Source organism: Carcharodon carcharias, chromosome 8 (assembly GCF_017639515.1).
Source record: "Carcharodon carcharias isolate sCarCar2 chromosome 8, sCarCar2.pri, whole genome shotgun sequence".
Taxonomy (NCBI): Eukaryota; Metazoa; Chordata; class Chondrichthyes; order Lamniformes; family Lamnidae; genus Carcharodon; species Carcharodon carcharias.
The window spans coordinates 24,659,369-24,674,878 of NC_054474.1; the positions used below are offsets into that span (position 1 = coordinate 24,659,369).

Genomic DNA, 15,510 nt, shown 5'->3' on the forward strand with positions numbered 1-15,510 from the left:
TCCTGGTTTTCCTGGGGGGAACAGCTACCTGCCTGTAAGCATCAAATAGCTACTTAGGCATCAAGGCCACTCTGATGATACCATCTGGCGGTGTCTTCTCTCTCCATCTACATCAGCAGATTCCACGTTAGATGGCAAAGCTGCTGACCTCTCAGGGCTGAAGGTCCAATAGGAGGTCCTCCAGCCTCAGAAGTCCATCCCTGCCCTTAATTGAATGGCAAGTGTGTTCACTGGCCACTAATTGGCCTGCTCTTCAAAAATTGCATCGGGCATCAGGCACCAATGCAATGTGGGTTTGGGACTCTTGAAATGTATCTGTCGTCAGGGTCCTGTGTCCAAAACTAAAATCCTGCCCGTTTACACAATTTCTCTCTCCACTATTTTAGTTATTTCCACTATTCTATGTTTTCAGAGCATTTTAATAGTCAAGTCCAGGGGTAACAAAGATATTAATGAAGTTAGGGTTTCAGCAGCAGATGAGTTCAGGTACGGTCAGAGATGGGTGATATTCCAGAGGTGGAAATAGAGAGCCTTGGTGGTGGACTGGAGTCTGAAGCCCACCTCAGCGTCAAATCAGCCACCAAGATTGCAAAAACTGTTTTTGATCTGGGGTATCAACCATGGGAATCATATTAAAGTTCAAAAGAGGATACAGAGAAAGTCAATTAAGATGATAAACTATATTAAGTGGTAGTTTGCAGGAGTGGCAATCCAGTGTTTGCATTTCAGTTAAATTGTAAATCTGCGTATTGCAGTTGGACGGTTCACTGCAGCACGACAATAATGTAAAAGCAAAATACTGTGGCTGCTGGACATCTGAAATAAAAACAGAAATGGTGGAAAACCTCAGCAGGTCAGGTGGAGGGAGAAACAAGAGTTAACGTTTCGAATCCGTATGACTCCCCCCTCACGATCACCAATGCAGAACGACACTGGTCAAATCAATGGTACTCTTGAGAGCAAAAACAGAATTACCTGGAAAAACTCAGCAGGTCTGGCAGCATCGGCGGAGAAGAAAAGAGTTGACGTTTCGAGTCCTCATGACCCCTTCGACAGAACTTGAGTTCGAGTCCAGGAAAGAGCTGAAATATAAGCTGGTTTAAGGTGTGTGTGTGGGGGGCGGAGAGATAGAGAGACAGAGAGGTGGAGGGGGTTGGTGTGGTTGTAGCGACAAACAAGCAGTGATAGAAGCAGATCATCAAAAGATGTCAACAACAATAGTACAATAGAACACATAGGTGTTAAAGTTAAAGTTGGTGATATTATCTAAACGAATGTGCTAATTAAGAATGGATGGTAGGGCACTCAAGGTATAGCTCTAGTGGGTTTTTTTTTTATTTTATATAATGGAAATAGGTGGGAAAAGGAAAATCTTTATAATTTATTGGGAAAAAAAAAGAAGGGGGAAACAGAAAGGGGGTGGGGATGGGGGAGGGGACTGATGATCTGCTTCTATCACTGCTTGTTTGTCGCTACAACCACACCAACCCCCTCCACCTCTCTGTCTCTCTATCTCTCCGCCCCCCACACACACACCTTAAACCAGCTTATATTTCAGCTCTTTCCTGGACTCGAACTCAAGTTCTGTCGAAGGGTCATGAGGACTCGAAACGTCAACTCTTTTCTTCTCCGCCGATGCTGCCAGACCTGCTGAGTTTTTCCAGGTAATTCTGTTTTTGTTTTGGATTTCCAGCATCCGCAGTTTTTTTGTTTTTATTTTTGTACTCTTGAGAGCACCGCCTATGGCGTCCACAAGGCCGACGCCCTGTACTGCGTCGACACTTCCGGCCTGCTGACGCACTGTGACGTGACGTGCCTTCGCCTGCTGACGGAAGTGACGCCATGACGCCGGAGACCGGGCCCCCGGCGAGGAGGAGGAGGGACGAAAGTGAAATGTCGGACCTGTTCGTGAAACCAGGTAAAGTGAGAGAGAGAGAGAGAGGGGGAAGAGAAAAAAAAACAAATGGTTTCGTACGGGAAACGGCGGCCGGATTTAAAGAAGCCGAGGTGTCTGAGGGGCGGACGCGTGTAGAGGCGTTGGCTTTAGTCTGTTACCCTGGTTACGTGGCCAAGTTAGAGTCAGCTGTGGGCGGTGATGTAATACTGCCCTAGAGCTGATCACTTTGAGAGATATATAGAAAGAGAGATAATATATTTAGGGTATATGTGAATATATATGTGTGTATATGTGCATACATATCTAAGCTGGGCAGCATTTTAAGAAAGTAATATATATATATAGTATAATATATTTATAAACAGAGAGAGGTGTAGATGACAAAGGAAGGAAAGGGACACGGAAGTGGATGGGTTGAATGAAGCTACAGCATTAGGAGGGAAAAAAAATGTTACCAGCAATTAAAGAAAATCTCAACTTCCTGCATCAAAACATCTTTTGAAGGACCTTTCACGGCGAATGTCGCAAGAAGGCTCTGAGCAAGAACCCTCCCCACCCCCATCTCTGGTTCCAGTCTGCTCGAGTTAAGCAATGTCCTGAGGGGACAAAGGTTACTTCTCATATTGTTAGCTGCATGTAGGAATGTAGTTGAAAGAATTGGACAGGAAAAGTAAGCTACTGAGTAGAATTTTGACTTAACAACAACTTGTATGTCTATAATGCTTTTAATATAATAGGCACTTTACAGGAGCATTAGAAAGCAACATGACACTGAACCACATAAAGAGATATTGGGGCAGATGACCATAATGTTGGCTTTAAGGAGTACCTTAAAGGAGGGAATTACAGAACTTCGGGCATAGGCAACCGAAGGCACAGCCATCCATGTTGGAGTGGTTAAAATAGAGGATACGCAAAAGACCAGAATTAGAGGAGTGCAGATATTAAATGCTATTAGCAGGATCAACCAGGTAGCTGAACCAGAAATCAACATGCAGGAAGTGACAGCGCAGTGGCAGACCAAAAAAAGTACAAAACAGCTTTCTTGCCAGCATGACCCACTAACCACCCTACTTAGGCACATCATGTTGCAACTGTCGTTTTGTACACAAGGTCTATAAATATGCCATTTTCTTGTGTATTTATATATTATTTGGTATTCTTGCATCTGTTCAAGATCTTTTCCTCCTATGGATATATGAATATTTCTTGGCGATTTTGAGATGTGCATTGCTTTGGTTTTGCTGATGTTCACTTTCATTCCAAAGTTCACGCCTGTTGTTAATAGTCTATTAGTTCTTATAATCCTCCTGCGCTTGCTAGAAGTGCTTTGTCATCTACAAATCTAATTGATGTTATCATTCGCACCCCCATCCCCTCCTCCCAAATCTTAACACCTGATTCTGCTTCTACAAAAGCTCCTATGATCATTTCTTCTGCATAGACATTGACGAGGGCTGGTGATAAAAAATGTCCTCGTCGAACTCCTCTTCCAATTACACCTTTTCCTACTCACTGTTAATGCTGGTCCCATGTACAGATTTCTTATGAGTTGTCTATTTCACCAGTCTATTCCAATGTCTTTCAGCGCTCCCAAGATCCAGTCAACCTGATCGTGTGCTTTTTCAAAATCTACAAAAAAATATGCTTTGTCTAAATTGCATTCTGAAGAAGAGACATAATCAACTTGGAACGTTAACTCTGTTTCTCCCTCCACAGATGCTGCCAAACCCACTGAGTATTTCCAGCACTTATTTCTAAACTACATTCACTCATTAATCTTACAATGCTGATTGCGTCACTTGTCCCTCTTCCTCCCTGGAATCCAAACTGGTCATCTCTGATGTAGTTCTGTGTCTTCCCACCCACTCTTTTTGTTATAATTCTCAACATAACGTTTGATAAAAGGGCAATCAGACTGTATGAAAGTCAGAACATCAGCATGCCTTTGGCTTCTTTCTTAGGGTGATCATTATTGTCTGCATGAAGTCCTCTGGCTGTCCTCCTGATAAGTAAATATCTTTGTACAGCTTAATAAACATTGAATGTAACATTGATGTTACAACCTTTCTCATATTTTTAATCAACTCTGCTTTTAGTAAGCGTAATATTTGCAGGTGGAAGATACAACAAAGAAATAAGAACAAGGATGTCAATAGGAAAGGCTGTATTAAGTGAGCGAAACAGTTGCTAACCGGAAAGCTGAATAAATAACTCAATAAGAGACCTTGAAGGAGCTTGATTTGGAGTATTTTGTATGGATGTGTGACGTGGACCTGACGGAAAAAGGAGACCAATTTGCTAATTAGTTTTGAAATGTGAGTTTGGAGAGAATGGAAAGGATCAGATGGATAGAAAAAGTAGCAAATGAAGTGCTGAAGAGAGGGAACGATCAAAGAAATTTGCTGGAAAAACAGCAGGTCTGGCAGCATCAGCGGAGAAGAAAAGAGTTGACGTTTTTCTTTTCTTTTCTTCTCCGCCGATGCTGCCAGACCTGCTGAGTTTTTCCAGGTAATTCTGTTTTTGTTTTGGATTTCCAGCATCCGCAGTTTTTTTGTTTTTAAAGAAGTTTGCTGACTGTATTAAGGAACAGTTAACCTGGGCAGGGCGCATTCAGAGGAAATGGACCAATAAGAGACATGAAAGGAAGATTTCAAGGAAGAAGAAGAAGCAAGAGATTATAAATACTGGATAGCTTGAAAATTGAAGGAAGTTTTTAAAAAGTGAAAAGACTGGCACAGGACAACAAGACAAGGAGAAGACTATGAGCCAATGACCTGCCTGCGGGCAGAGCACATATGATTATTTGGTGTACTATAGTCTGAGTATTATATTTAGTATGTGCAATCATATTTAAGTGCTACATTATTGAGACCAGGGAGCTGACAGGATGTAAGGCACCAAAGCCATGAACCAACTCAGGGTAACACTGCAATGACCCTTTAATAGCTTTTTTTAAAGAAATACGGCACAACTCAGTTCACTGTATTACAGCTGAGAGAACCAAGATTAAGAAGATAAAAGTAAAATACTCCTCTGAAGAAGAGTCATACGGACTTGAACCATTAACTGTTTTTCTTTCCACAGATGCTGTTTGACCCTAGTTTTCCAGCGTTTTCTGTTTCTGAACCAAGATTATTGTCCACTAAATAATATAACTGACACCAGCAATACATTTATGAGCAGTTTATATTTCAACAAAATTTGAATTCCTAAAATTTGTGTTTATCCCTTTTCACAGCTTGAAAGCACTTTAATGGAGAATAATAAATTTAATGGAGTGACAAATATATTCACTCGAATTTACCTCCACCCCAGAAACAAGGTTTATAATGTTGAATCCTAGAGAGGAAATAGTCTTGGTTTTCTGTGAGAAAGCTTGCCACGTTACATGTCCTGGCCGGGAAAAGTTTTGCTGATTCACCAGATTCAGTCACTATTGGATAAGTTCAATATCTGTTCACAGCACAGAATTGCCACTTGCCTGGTACATGTTTACACAACAGTTGGAAAGCTCTCTCAAAAAGATACATTTAAGGGAAAGCTAGATAAGCACCTGAGAGAGTGCTGATAGGGTTAGATGAGGAGGGGTGAGAGGAGGCTGGTGTGGAGCATTAGTTGGGCTGAATGGCCTGTTTCTGTGCTGAAGTTCTTTGACTCAAAGTTTAGAATGGAAAGATTTACGGTGATGAGTGAGTGTTCTTGTGACTTTTGGTCAGAGTAAGGTGAACTTTACTTGATACTTACATGATGACTAATGGAAAAAATATATTTCATTGCCCATCACTGATATCCTTACCTTGATGCATCCATGCTACTTGCAGCAGAATTTAATTGATCCCACTAATCGCCTTTTGCTGCTTTTAAAAGAAATATACCACCACATATCAGAGGTTGTGTGTTCCTTCAGGTCAGAGTCACACTATAAAGTGAGTCTTTCTTATTTGAGGATCTGACTTCAAGACCTTTGCAACAAGATGAAAATTGTGTTTTCACTGGACTAATTTCACATCTTGTGACTGAGTTATGAATGGCCACCAGAGAACTTGAGTGCTGCAATGATAATGGAGTTTCTTATCTTAGTAATAGTAGAGTAAATGCAAGTTGTCGATATCTGCCTTTGTGTGTCCTCTCATCCACAGTTAATTATTTGCTTAGGGAGACGCACATTTTTGGTTTAACAGGAAAATGCTTGTTTTCCTCTGTAGTTAATGAACCGCTAAGAAAATCAGGTTAGCTTTGAAAAATGTGGCTTTTTGAGAATGATTTTCATTAATCATTATTTATGAGGAAAATAGGTTCTTGTGAAAAATAATTTCATGTTTTAAAGAAATTGGAGAGAATAGGAAAAATTTGATGTCACCACAAAGAACATTTTGGAAAATATTGAAAACATTCTTAAAAACTGAAATGTACAGAATATTAAGTGCCTTGAGGTGTTTTGTTTGTCAAAGGTGCTATATAAATACAAATTGCAGTTGTTTTGAATGGTTTACTGTAATGTATTTTTATACCATCACTTGTACTGTTTTGCTTAATTATAAACCCTTTTTTAAAAAAAATCAGGAAACCAGGAGCGAGGCTGGAATGATCCCCCTCAGTTTTCGTATGGGTTGCAGACACAAGCACAGCGTCCCAGGAAACATTTTCTCACTAAGAGGGTACCAGCACCTCAGTTGGAAAAACCAAAAGGTGAGCATCAGTTACTTATCTTACATATGCAATCTAAGGCAGAATATCTGCTTGGAATCGATAGGCATAAAAATTCAAATTAGGTATATCAAAATTGTGGTCATCATTTTTTTCTCATGTAATTGAACTTCCCCTTTTGAGCTGGTATCTCCACCAGCTGTCAACAAAATATGAGGAGCAAGTATGGATTAGTGTTTACTCAAATCAGCACTTTCTCTGCCTTTGTTGTATTACTGGGCAGCCTCGGTACAAAAGTAGTTTTAACTTTTACCAGTTTGTGTATGTTTTTAAATCTCCTCTTCCTATGTGCAGTTTCCTGAAGTGTCCTATTCTTTATAAGGGACTGGGCAAGCAACCTTTACAAATGCTGACCTCTAGCCTTTCATTAGGAGGTGCACAGTCATAAGCTGGATCACTTCCTCGACTTCCTTTTCTCCCTCCCCTGAGAACTGTCATCTGTTTTCTGCATTGCACTTCCTCCTAACCCCAATTGAGAATTCACCACATGGGAAAATGAGCCTGGGAAGGTACCTCCTACCACTCTGCGCATGATGCAGCTCACTGGCAACACATTAATTTAGCAGTATTGCTTAATTCAGAGATTATTCCATTCCCTCCATGAATTCTAGTACAAAAAACTTTCATTTTTTATGAAACACCTTGAATTGCATTTACTCCCAGTAACATGGAGATAGAAATATTTTTTCCCCCAGTGGCAAGATTCTATTTATATATTGTGTATTTTTCCCGTAGTTTGTGGACCAGCTGGAATTCCTCCTGCAATTATACCATCGGGCCCTTCCGTAGCCCATGAGAAGATGCCACCGCCACCACCTCCAAAGCAATCTAGTCAGTCCAACAGTTGTAAACCAGTGCAGAGTGCTACAGTTATGTCTGATTGTGAAGTAAATGTGGAAGATGTTTTAGTTCCATTGAATAAAGCACTGGAGGCTTGTAGGAAAACTGTTAAGGTAAGCAGAGTGAATAATGTTCCTCCAGCAAAGCTTATGAAATGACATCCAACTGGGTTCTAAAAACAATGGTAATCCTACAGATATAATATTAGCTGACAAGGAATTGACCAACAGTAGACTGTATTGATATTCTGTTCAAATCAACCATTGCATACCATCTTAAACTCTTAACTTGGTTAACCAACTGTAATAGAGGTAGGATGTGTATTCATATATCTGATTAATTACACACTGAATTTTGTATCTCAGAAATGCTGAACACAACCAAGTATTCCTGCACAAAATGGGAGGCAGGGAAGATCACCCAGAATTCCCCCACACTCATAGCACCAGATTGTAGAGTTAGTTTAGCAGATGTGTAGTAGCAAGTTGGTTGGAAATGGTGAATGATGGAAGGCTAAATGGAGAGAAGGAATGATGCTACATACGTATTCTTAGAATATCAAATATCCATCAAATATAATCAGCCTGATACTTGCACATCAGCAATGTTTTTGTAAGAGGGAAAAATTATGTTGAAAACATAGGAGATATTGGAATAAAGTTAATAAACTATTGGAACAGAATAAATCCAAATTTTCTATTTTTGTAGAGAAAGCTTGCATTTTTATAGAAACATCCAAATATCTTCCTGCACAGCAAATTATTTAAAACTACTATTTTTATATTTAAGACCATAAGACATAGGAGCAGAAATTAGACCCTTTGCACTCCAGATTTCTGAATTCTCTCCCCATTTAGAAAATAATCTATGCCTCTATTCTTCCTACCAAAGTGCATGACCTCACACTTCCCCACATTGTATTCCATCTGCCACTTCTTCACCCTTTCTCCTAACCTGTCCAAATCCTTCTGCAGCCTCCCTGCCTCTTCAATACTACCTGTCCCTCTACCTATCTTTGTACCATCTGCAAACTTAGCCAGGATGCCCTCAGTTCCTTCTTCTAGATCATTAATGTGTAAAGTGAAAAGTTGCAAATTTGACAACCCTTACATGCACAGTATATCCTTGCAAACAGCAGTGAGATGAATGACAAGTTCCTTTTTTTTGTCATATTGGCTGACGGAAGAATATTGACCAGAACCTCAGGAGAACCTGCTACCCATTGAGTAACGATGTAAACTTTATAATTCAATTGAACCATTGGAACAGGAAAGTGGGGCATTCGTTTAACACCATATCTGAAGGAAGGCACCTCCAGAAATAAAGCATATCCTCAGTATTGCACTGAAATATTAGCCTTGATTGTGGGTTCAAGGCCTGGTCTGAAGTTTGAATCGACAACTTTCTGACTCAAAGATAACAGTAAAACTGACATGCAGGAAAGCAGCAATATACACTTATCTTTCAGGTAGTAGCTCTATTCTTCCTTTGAAAGTGAAAATGAATGTCAGCTATGCATTGATATTTGATATAGGTAAAACAACTTGGTAAAAAGCTGATTGTACCAATATGATGTATTATAGAATATTAGAAAATTGGATCACAGCCACAATTGCCCATTTTCACATTTCCCAATTTCAGGCTATAAATTGAGGAGGAGACACAGAGTGAAATCCAAGCATTTCCCCAGAAAGAGAAAATTATATGACTGAGTCAATGATATCTTCAAAGTATCTTCATATCGCCAAACTGTGAATTTGTTCCATAGCAAAAGATGCTGTCAATAGTTTGCTTATGTGTAGGAATTAAAGGGTGTTGCAGATGGGTCTTAAATAAATTGATATAACAGTGCAAACAATAGTCTGATAACACTTTAAGATTTCATTTTAAATAGTGATATTTTAATGGCAGCTGTTAAGTGTCAAGAAGGATTATTTTGAATACTTACAGCCACTTAACATTAAAACTTATGTAACAGCTAATAATTGAAAATTTTGTTTTCAAACTTCCTGTCTAGAAACAAGTTTGTGATGATATTGGTAGAAGGCTAATAATACTCCAGGATATGTGGCAATCGGGAAAGCTATCTGTATCAGTGCAAAAAAGGATGCAACTGCTCACACTAGGTAATCAACTTGTGTCTTGTATCTTGTCCAAGTTCTTGTATATGAGGCACTTTGGGATGTGCTGAGCGATGTGATAAAATGTTATATAAATGCAAGTTGTGTTTCCATAAGTGCAAAAGATATGTAACACTCAAGTGCAAAAATATGAGTGAGCAGAGTTGTACATTTTTCTGCGAAGGCTCTAGTTAGCAGCACATACTTATAAAATTCTGAATAAGAACAAATGAAATTGGAGCAGGAGTAGACCATATGGCCTGTCAAATCTGCTGCACCGTTCAGTACGACTATGGCTGATCTTTAGCTTCAACTCCGCTTGACTACATGCTCCCCATATCCTTTGATTCCCTGAGGGACCAAAAAATCTGTCTATCTCAGCCTTAAATAGAATCAATGATGGAGCTTCCACAACCCTGTGGGGTAGAGAATTCGAAAGATTCACAACCCTTTGAGTGAAGAAATTTCTCTTCAACTCAAATCTGAATTATCTATTGCAAAAGGCACAGATTGGAGAACAGATACTTTATCCCTTGCTCCAAGAGGGTAAAATCAGAAAGTAATTCATTCAGTGTTAGTTCACCTCAGTTCCCGGACATCACTGCAGGAGTTCCTCAGGGCAGTGTCCTAGGCCCAACCATCCTCATTTGCTTCATCAATGACTTTCCTTCCATCATAAAGTCAGAAGTGGGGATGTGCGCTGATGATTGCACAATGATCACTATTTGCGACTCCTCAGGTACTGAAGCAGTCCATGTCCAAATGCAGCAAGACTTGGACAGGCTTGAGCTGACAAGTAACATTCATGCCAGGTAATGACCATCTCCAACAAGAAAGAATCTAACCATCACCCCTTGATATTTAATGGCATTAGCATCACTGAACCCCCCCCCCCCCCCCCCCCCCCCCCAGCACCCCGCCATCAACATCCTGGGGGTTGCCATTGACCAGAAACTGAATTGGACTAGCCATATAAATACTGCGGCTACAAGAGCAGGTCAGAGGCTAGGAATCCTATTCGAGTAACTCACCTCCTGACAAAGCACAAGTCAGTATTGTGATGGAATACTCTTGCTCAGATGAGTGCAGCCCCAACAACACTCAAGAAACTTGTTTGATTGGCATGCCATCTACTCCCACCACCGATGCACAGTGGCAGCAGTGTGGACCATCTACAAGGTGCACTGCAGGAACGCACCAAGGCTCCTTAGGCATCATCTTCCAAACCCTCAACTGCTACCATGTGGAAGGACAAAGGCAGCAGATGCATGGGAAAACCACCTAGAAGTTCCCCTCCAAGCCACCCACCATCCTGATCTAGAACTATATCGCCGTTCCTTCACTGTCACTGGGTCAAAATCCTGAAGCTCCCTCCCTAACAACACTGTGGGTGTACCTACACCACATGGACTGCAGTGGTTCAAGAAGGCAGCTCACCACCACCTTATAGAGATGGGAAATAAATGCTGGCCTAGCCAGCGTCACCCACATCCCATGACTAAATAAAAGGAGTGTTCCATGCATCTCTGAGCAACTGGCTATCGTGTCTATGTCTTATTTCCAGGCCAGATAATTATGTATTTCGGGAAGCTGAAAAGTGGAGAGAAAAATAACTTTAAAAATGGGAAACAGAATTAAGAAAGGTGGAATTGTGCTTTACTCTTTGAGACGTATTGAGTAGGACATGATACATGCTAATTTGAATGTTTTTTAAAACCCCAATAAAAACAAAATACTGGAAATACTCAGAAGATCAGGCAGCATTTATGGAGAGAGAAGCAAGTTAATATTTCAGGTCAATGGACTTTCTTCAAAACTGGAAAGGGTTAGAAATATAAAAGGTTTGTTTCCTAGAACATTAGTTTGAGGAACCAACTAGAGAATGGGCTATTTTAGATCTGGTATTATACAATGAGAAAGGGCTAATTAATAATTTCATTCTCAAGGAGCTCTAGGGAAGAGTGACCATAATATGATAGAATTTTATATTAAGTTCGAAAGTGATGTGATTCAATCCAAAACTAGGGGCTTAAATCAAAACAAAGGAAATTATGAAGGTATGAGGAGCAAATTGACTGTGGTAGATTGGGCAACTATATTAAAAGATATAACAGTAGACAGGCAATGGCTAGCATTGAAAGAGTAAAATATATGGTTTACGACAAATTTACATTCCTTTTAAGCACAAAAAAACCAGTAGGAAATGTGATCCGACCATGGCTAACGAAAAGTTAAAGATTGTATTTGATCAAAGGAAGAGGGTTATAAAGTTGCCAAAAAAGTAGTATGTCTGAAAATTGGGAGCATTTTAGAATTTAGCAAAGGAGGACCAAGAAATTGAAAGAAAGAAAATGTAGAATACCAAAATAAGCTAGTGAAAAGTATCAAAACAGACTAAAAGCTTCTCATAGGTGTGTAAAAATGAAAAGATTAGCAAAGACAAATGTGGGCCTGCTATAAGCAGAGACAGAGGAATTTATAATGAGGAATAAGGAAATGGCAGCTAAACTAAACAAATATTTTTTGTCTGTCTTCACGAAGGAAGATGCAGAAAACCTCCCAAGAATAATAGAGAGCCAAGGGACAAGCAAGAATGAGGAGTTGAAAGAAATTAGTATTAGTGAAAAAGTAATACTGGGGAAATTAATGGGACTGGAAGTTGATAAATCCCCTGGATCTGATGATTTACATCCCAGAGCGTTGAAAGAGGTGGCAGTAGAGAAACTGGATGTATTGCTGGTCATCTTCCAAAAATCTATAGATTCTGGAACAGTTCCTGCAGATTGGAAGGTAGCAAATGTAACCCCACTTAAGAAAGGAAGGAGAGAGAAAACAGACCTGCTAGTCTGACATCAGTAGTAGGGCAAATGGTAGAACCTATTATAAAAGCTGTGATATTTGGGTACTTGGAAAATAATGGTAGGATTGGGTGTGGATTTATGAAAGGACATTCCTAAGGTTTGCCAAACCTGTTAGAGTTTTTTTGAGGATATGACTAGCAGAATTGATGAGGAGGAACCAGTAAATGTGGTGTATTTGGATTTTCAGAAAACTTTCGATAAGGCCCCACACAGGTTAGTAAGGAAAGTTAGAACACATGGGATTATGGATAATATACTGACAAGGATTGAGAATAGGAATAAACAGGTCATTTTCGGGTTGGTAAGCTGTGACTAGTGGCGTTTCGCAAGGCCCTAGCTATTCACAATCTATATCAATAATTTGGTTGTGGGGACCAAATGTAATGTTCCAAGTTTGATGACACAAAACTAGGGAATGAGAGTTTGAGGAGGTTTGCAAAGAGACTGCAAGGCTCAGTGAGTGGGCAAGAACATGGCAGATGGAATATAATGTGGAAAAAGGGTGAAGTTATCCACTTTGGTAAGAAAAATCAGAAATGCAGAGCATTTCATTAATGGTGAGACGTTGGGAGGTGTTTATGTTCAAAGGGCCTGGATGTCCTTGTTCAGAGGTTACTGAAAGTTAGCATGCAGGTGCAGTAAGCAATTAGGAAGGCAAGTGGTTAGTTGGCCTTATTGCAAGATGATTTGAGCACAGGAGAAAAGAAGTCTTGCTGCAGTTGTACAGAGCCTTGGTGATACTGCATCTGGAGTATTATGTACAGTTTTGGTTTCCTTCCCTAAGGAAGGATGTACTTTACATAGAAGGGGTGCAATGGAGGTTCATCAGACCGATCCTTGAGATGGCAGGATTGTCCAATGAGGAGAGATTGAGGAGACTGGGACTGTATACTCCAGAGTTTTGAAGAATGAGAGGTGGTCTCATTGAAGCAAACAAAGTTCTTATAGGGCTTGACAAGATGGATGCAGGGAGGATGTTCCCCCTGGCTATGGGGGCGACCTAGAATATAGTACATAGTCTCAGAATAAAAGGTAATTTAGGACAGATGAGGAATTTCGTCACTCAGACGAATCTTTGGAATATACCCTAAAGGGCTGTGGAGGTTCAGTCATTACAAATGTTCAAGATAGATCTATAGATTTCTAGATATTAATGATATTAGGGGAGATAGTGTGGGAAAATGGCATTTTGGTAGAAGATCAGCCAACGTCTAGCTGAATGGCAGAGCAGCCTTGAGGGGCAGAATGGCCTACTCCTATTTCCTATGTTTTTAGGTCAAATGGGGGAGGCTGGAAAATGATTTATTTATTCAAACTTAGGAATCTATTTATCAAGCAAAACCATTGTAAAATGAGAACTGTTTATGAAACTAATGATAAAAATGTTTCTTTTGGTCATCTTTTCATATTAAGTGCTCTGTAATGTAATACAGGAGTATCTAACCTATAGCCTATGGATGTTTATGGCCTTTGAACCTGTGCAGTTTGGGCCATGGAATGCAAGCAGTACAGTGTCTATTTTATGTACCGTCTTTTTTTTATTGCTGGCTTGTTCTGTTTGAAAAGACTTGTTCTTAATGCTGTTATCTAATTGATGGCTAAGTCCCTAGTCAGAATACCAAGATCTGTTAGCACCAATAGATAGTGAAATGCAAATTTATGGGAGCATTGATTTTACATTCATATCTGGCCTGTGAGGCTCTTTTGCATGCATTACAAAAACAAAAAGCTTGGGTACCCCTAATGTATGGGATCTAATTCAGAATTCTTTCCTCAGAGCAGACTGTTTTCTCCTTTTACCTCCCATCTCCCTTTCCCTGTCTTTTACTAGGATATCTGTGTATTGTAAGTAGCGTTTGGTTAATGATATATTTTAAGTTCTAAGAAAATTGCTGAAAAAAGAGACACGTCTAAATTTTTTGTCTTGCACTCATCTCGCACTTGCAAGAATACCAATATAAGGGGGCATGTCCTGCTGAGTGCAAGATGGAAAGTTTAGACAGGTCTCTTTTTTCAGCAATACTCAAATTCTGTACTACCAAATGACTATTCCTAAGAATATGTTGTATATGTTTGTCTGTTGACAGAAATGGAGCAATGCAATTGGGATTCTGCTGATGAAATCCACAGATCTTTAATGGTTGACCATGTGAATGAAGTTGGACAGTGGATGGTCGGAGTGAAACGCCTCATTGCTGAAACTAAAAATCTACCATCTGACCTTACTGACAATGGAAACAAAGATTAAGAGTTAGAGGCTGAGGTGCTATGTTGAAACCATTCATGGTGATCCAACTGATAATACTGTTCTTCAGTGAGAATGTAGTCAAGTACCAAAATTATAAAACCTTGACAACAGGAATAAGGAAAAGACAATACTTGTTAATGATTCCTGCACTGAGCAGGAATGAAAGCATGTATTCAGGCTGTATTCTTATCTTAAGACTGTTCTAGAGTTTACAAAAGCACTTTAGTCTTAAAGAAATGGACTGAGCTTTTCAATGACTTGGCCACTCTTAGGCCACCAGGAAGCTGCTGCAATGATTAAATCCTTTCCGAGTATTCTGTTTGGAAGGCGAGTGTCAGATGTTGACTATATCAGTTTCCTCTGCCACAGAGAGTGCAGCCAAGCCTCATTACTACAAGAACATAGGGCTCTTCCAGAGACGCTTTTTTCCTTTTACATGGCTTGTTTTACTGACATCTGTAGAAATGAGATTTCGATTTAACTTTACCACAAGTAATTCAGAAATTGTGGCCTTCCTGCTGCATTTTATATTTTTAAAACAATCATTAAAGATTCAAGGTGAAGAGTCATCTTGAAATAGCTTTGGGTTATAGTGTGCGTGTAAAGTCCTTTATTTTATTGAAAAACATTTTTCTTTCATTCATACACATCTAAATATACAATGACAATAGTTGGTATGTGCTGGATTATTGAATGTGATGAGAATAACTGCATGCTCGGCCTGCTCGGAACTGCACTAAGGCGAATGTTGTTTCCCGCCCTCACCCTGACAAAGCTGAGACTGGGAAATGTTCTCCAGAAAAATAAAAACTATTGATAGGTGCAAATATTGCC

At 39.7% G+C, this 15,510-nt stretch overlaps 1 protein-coding gene across 1 annotated transcript; it reads left to right on the forward strand.

Moving 5' to 3' along the window:
- The first annotated feature begins 1,680 nt into the window (after nucleotides 1–1,680).
- On the forward strand, nucleotides 1,681–15,261 carry sra1 (steroid receptor RNA activator 1). The gene is made up of 5 exons (XM_041192919.1): nucleotides 1,681–1,918; nucleotides 6,464–6,589; nucleotides 7,343–7,560; nucleotides 9,465–9,573; nucleotides 14,516–15,261. The coding sequence occupies exons 1-5, from the start codon at nucleotides 1,843–1,845 to the stop codon at nucleotides 14,674–14,676; spliced, it is 690 nt and encodes a 229-aa protein (XP_041048853.1). The 5' UTR covers nucleotides 1,681–1,842; the 3' UTR covers nucleotides 14,677–15,261.
- Nucleotides 15,262–15,510: the final 249 nt, after the last annotated feature.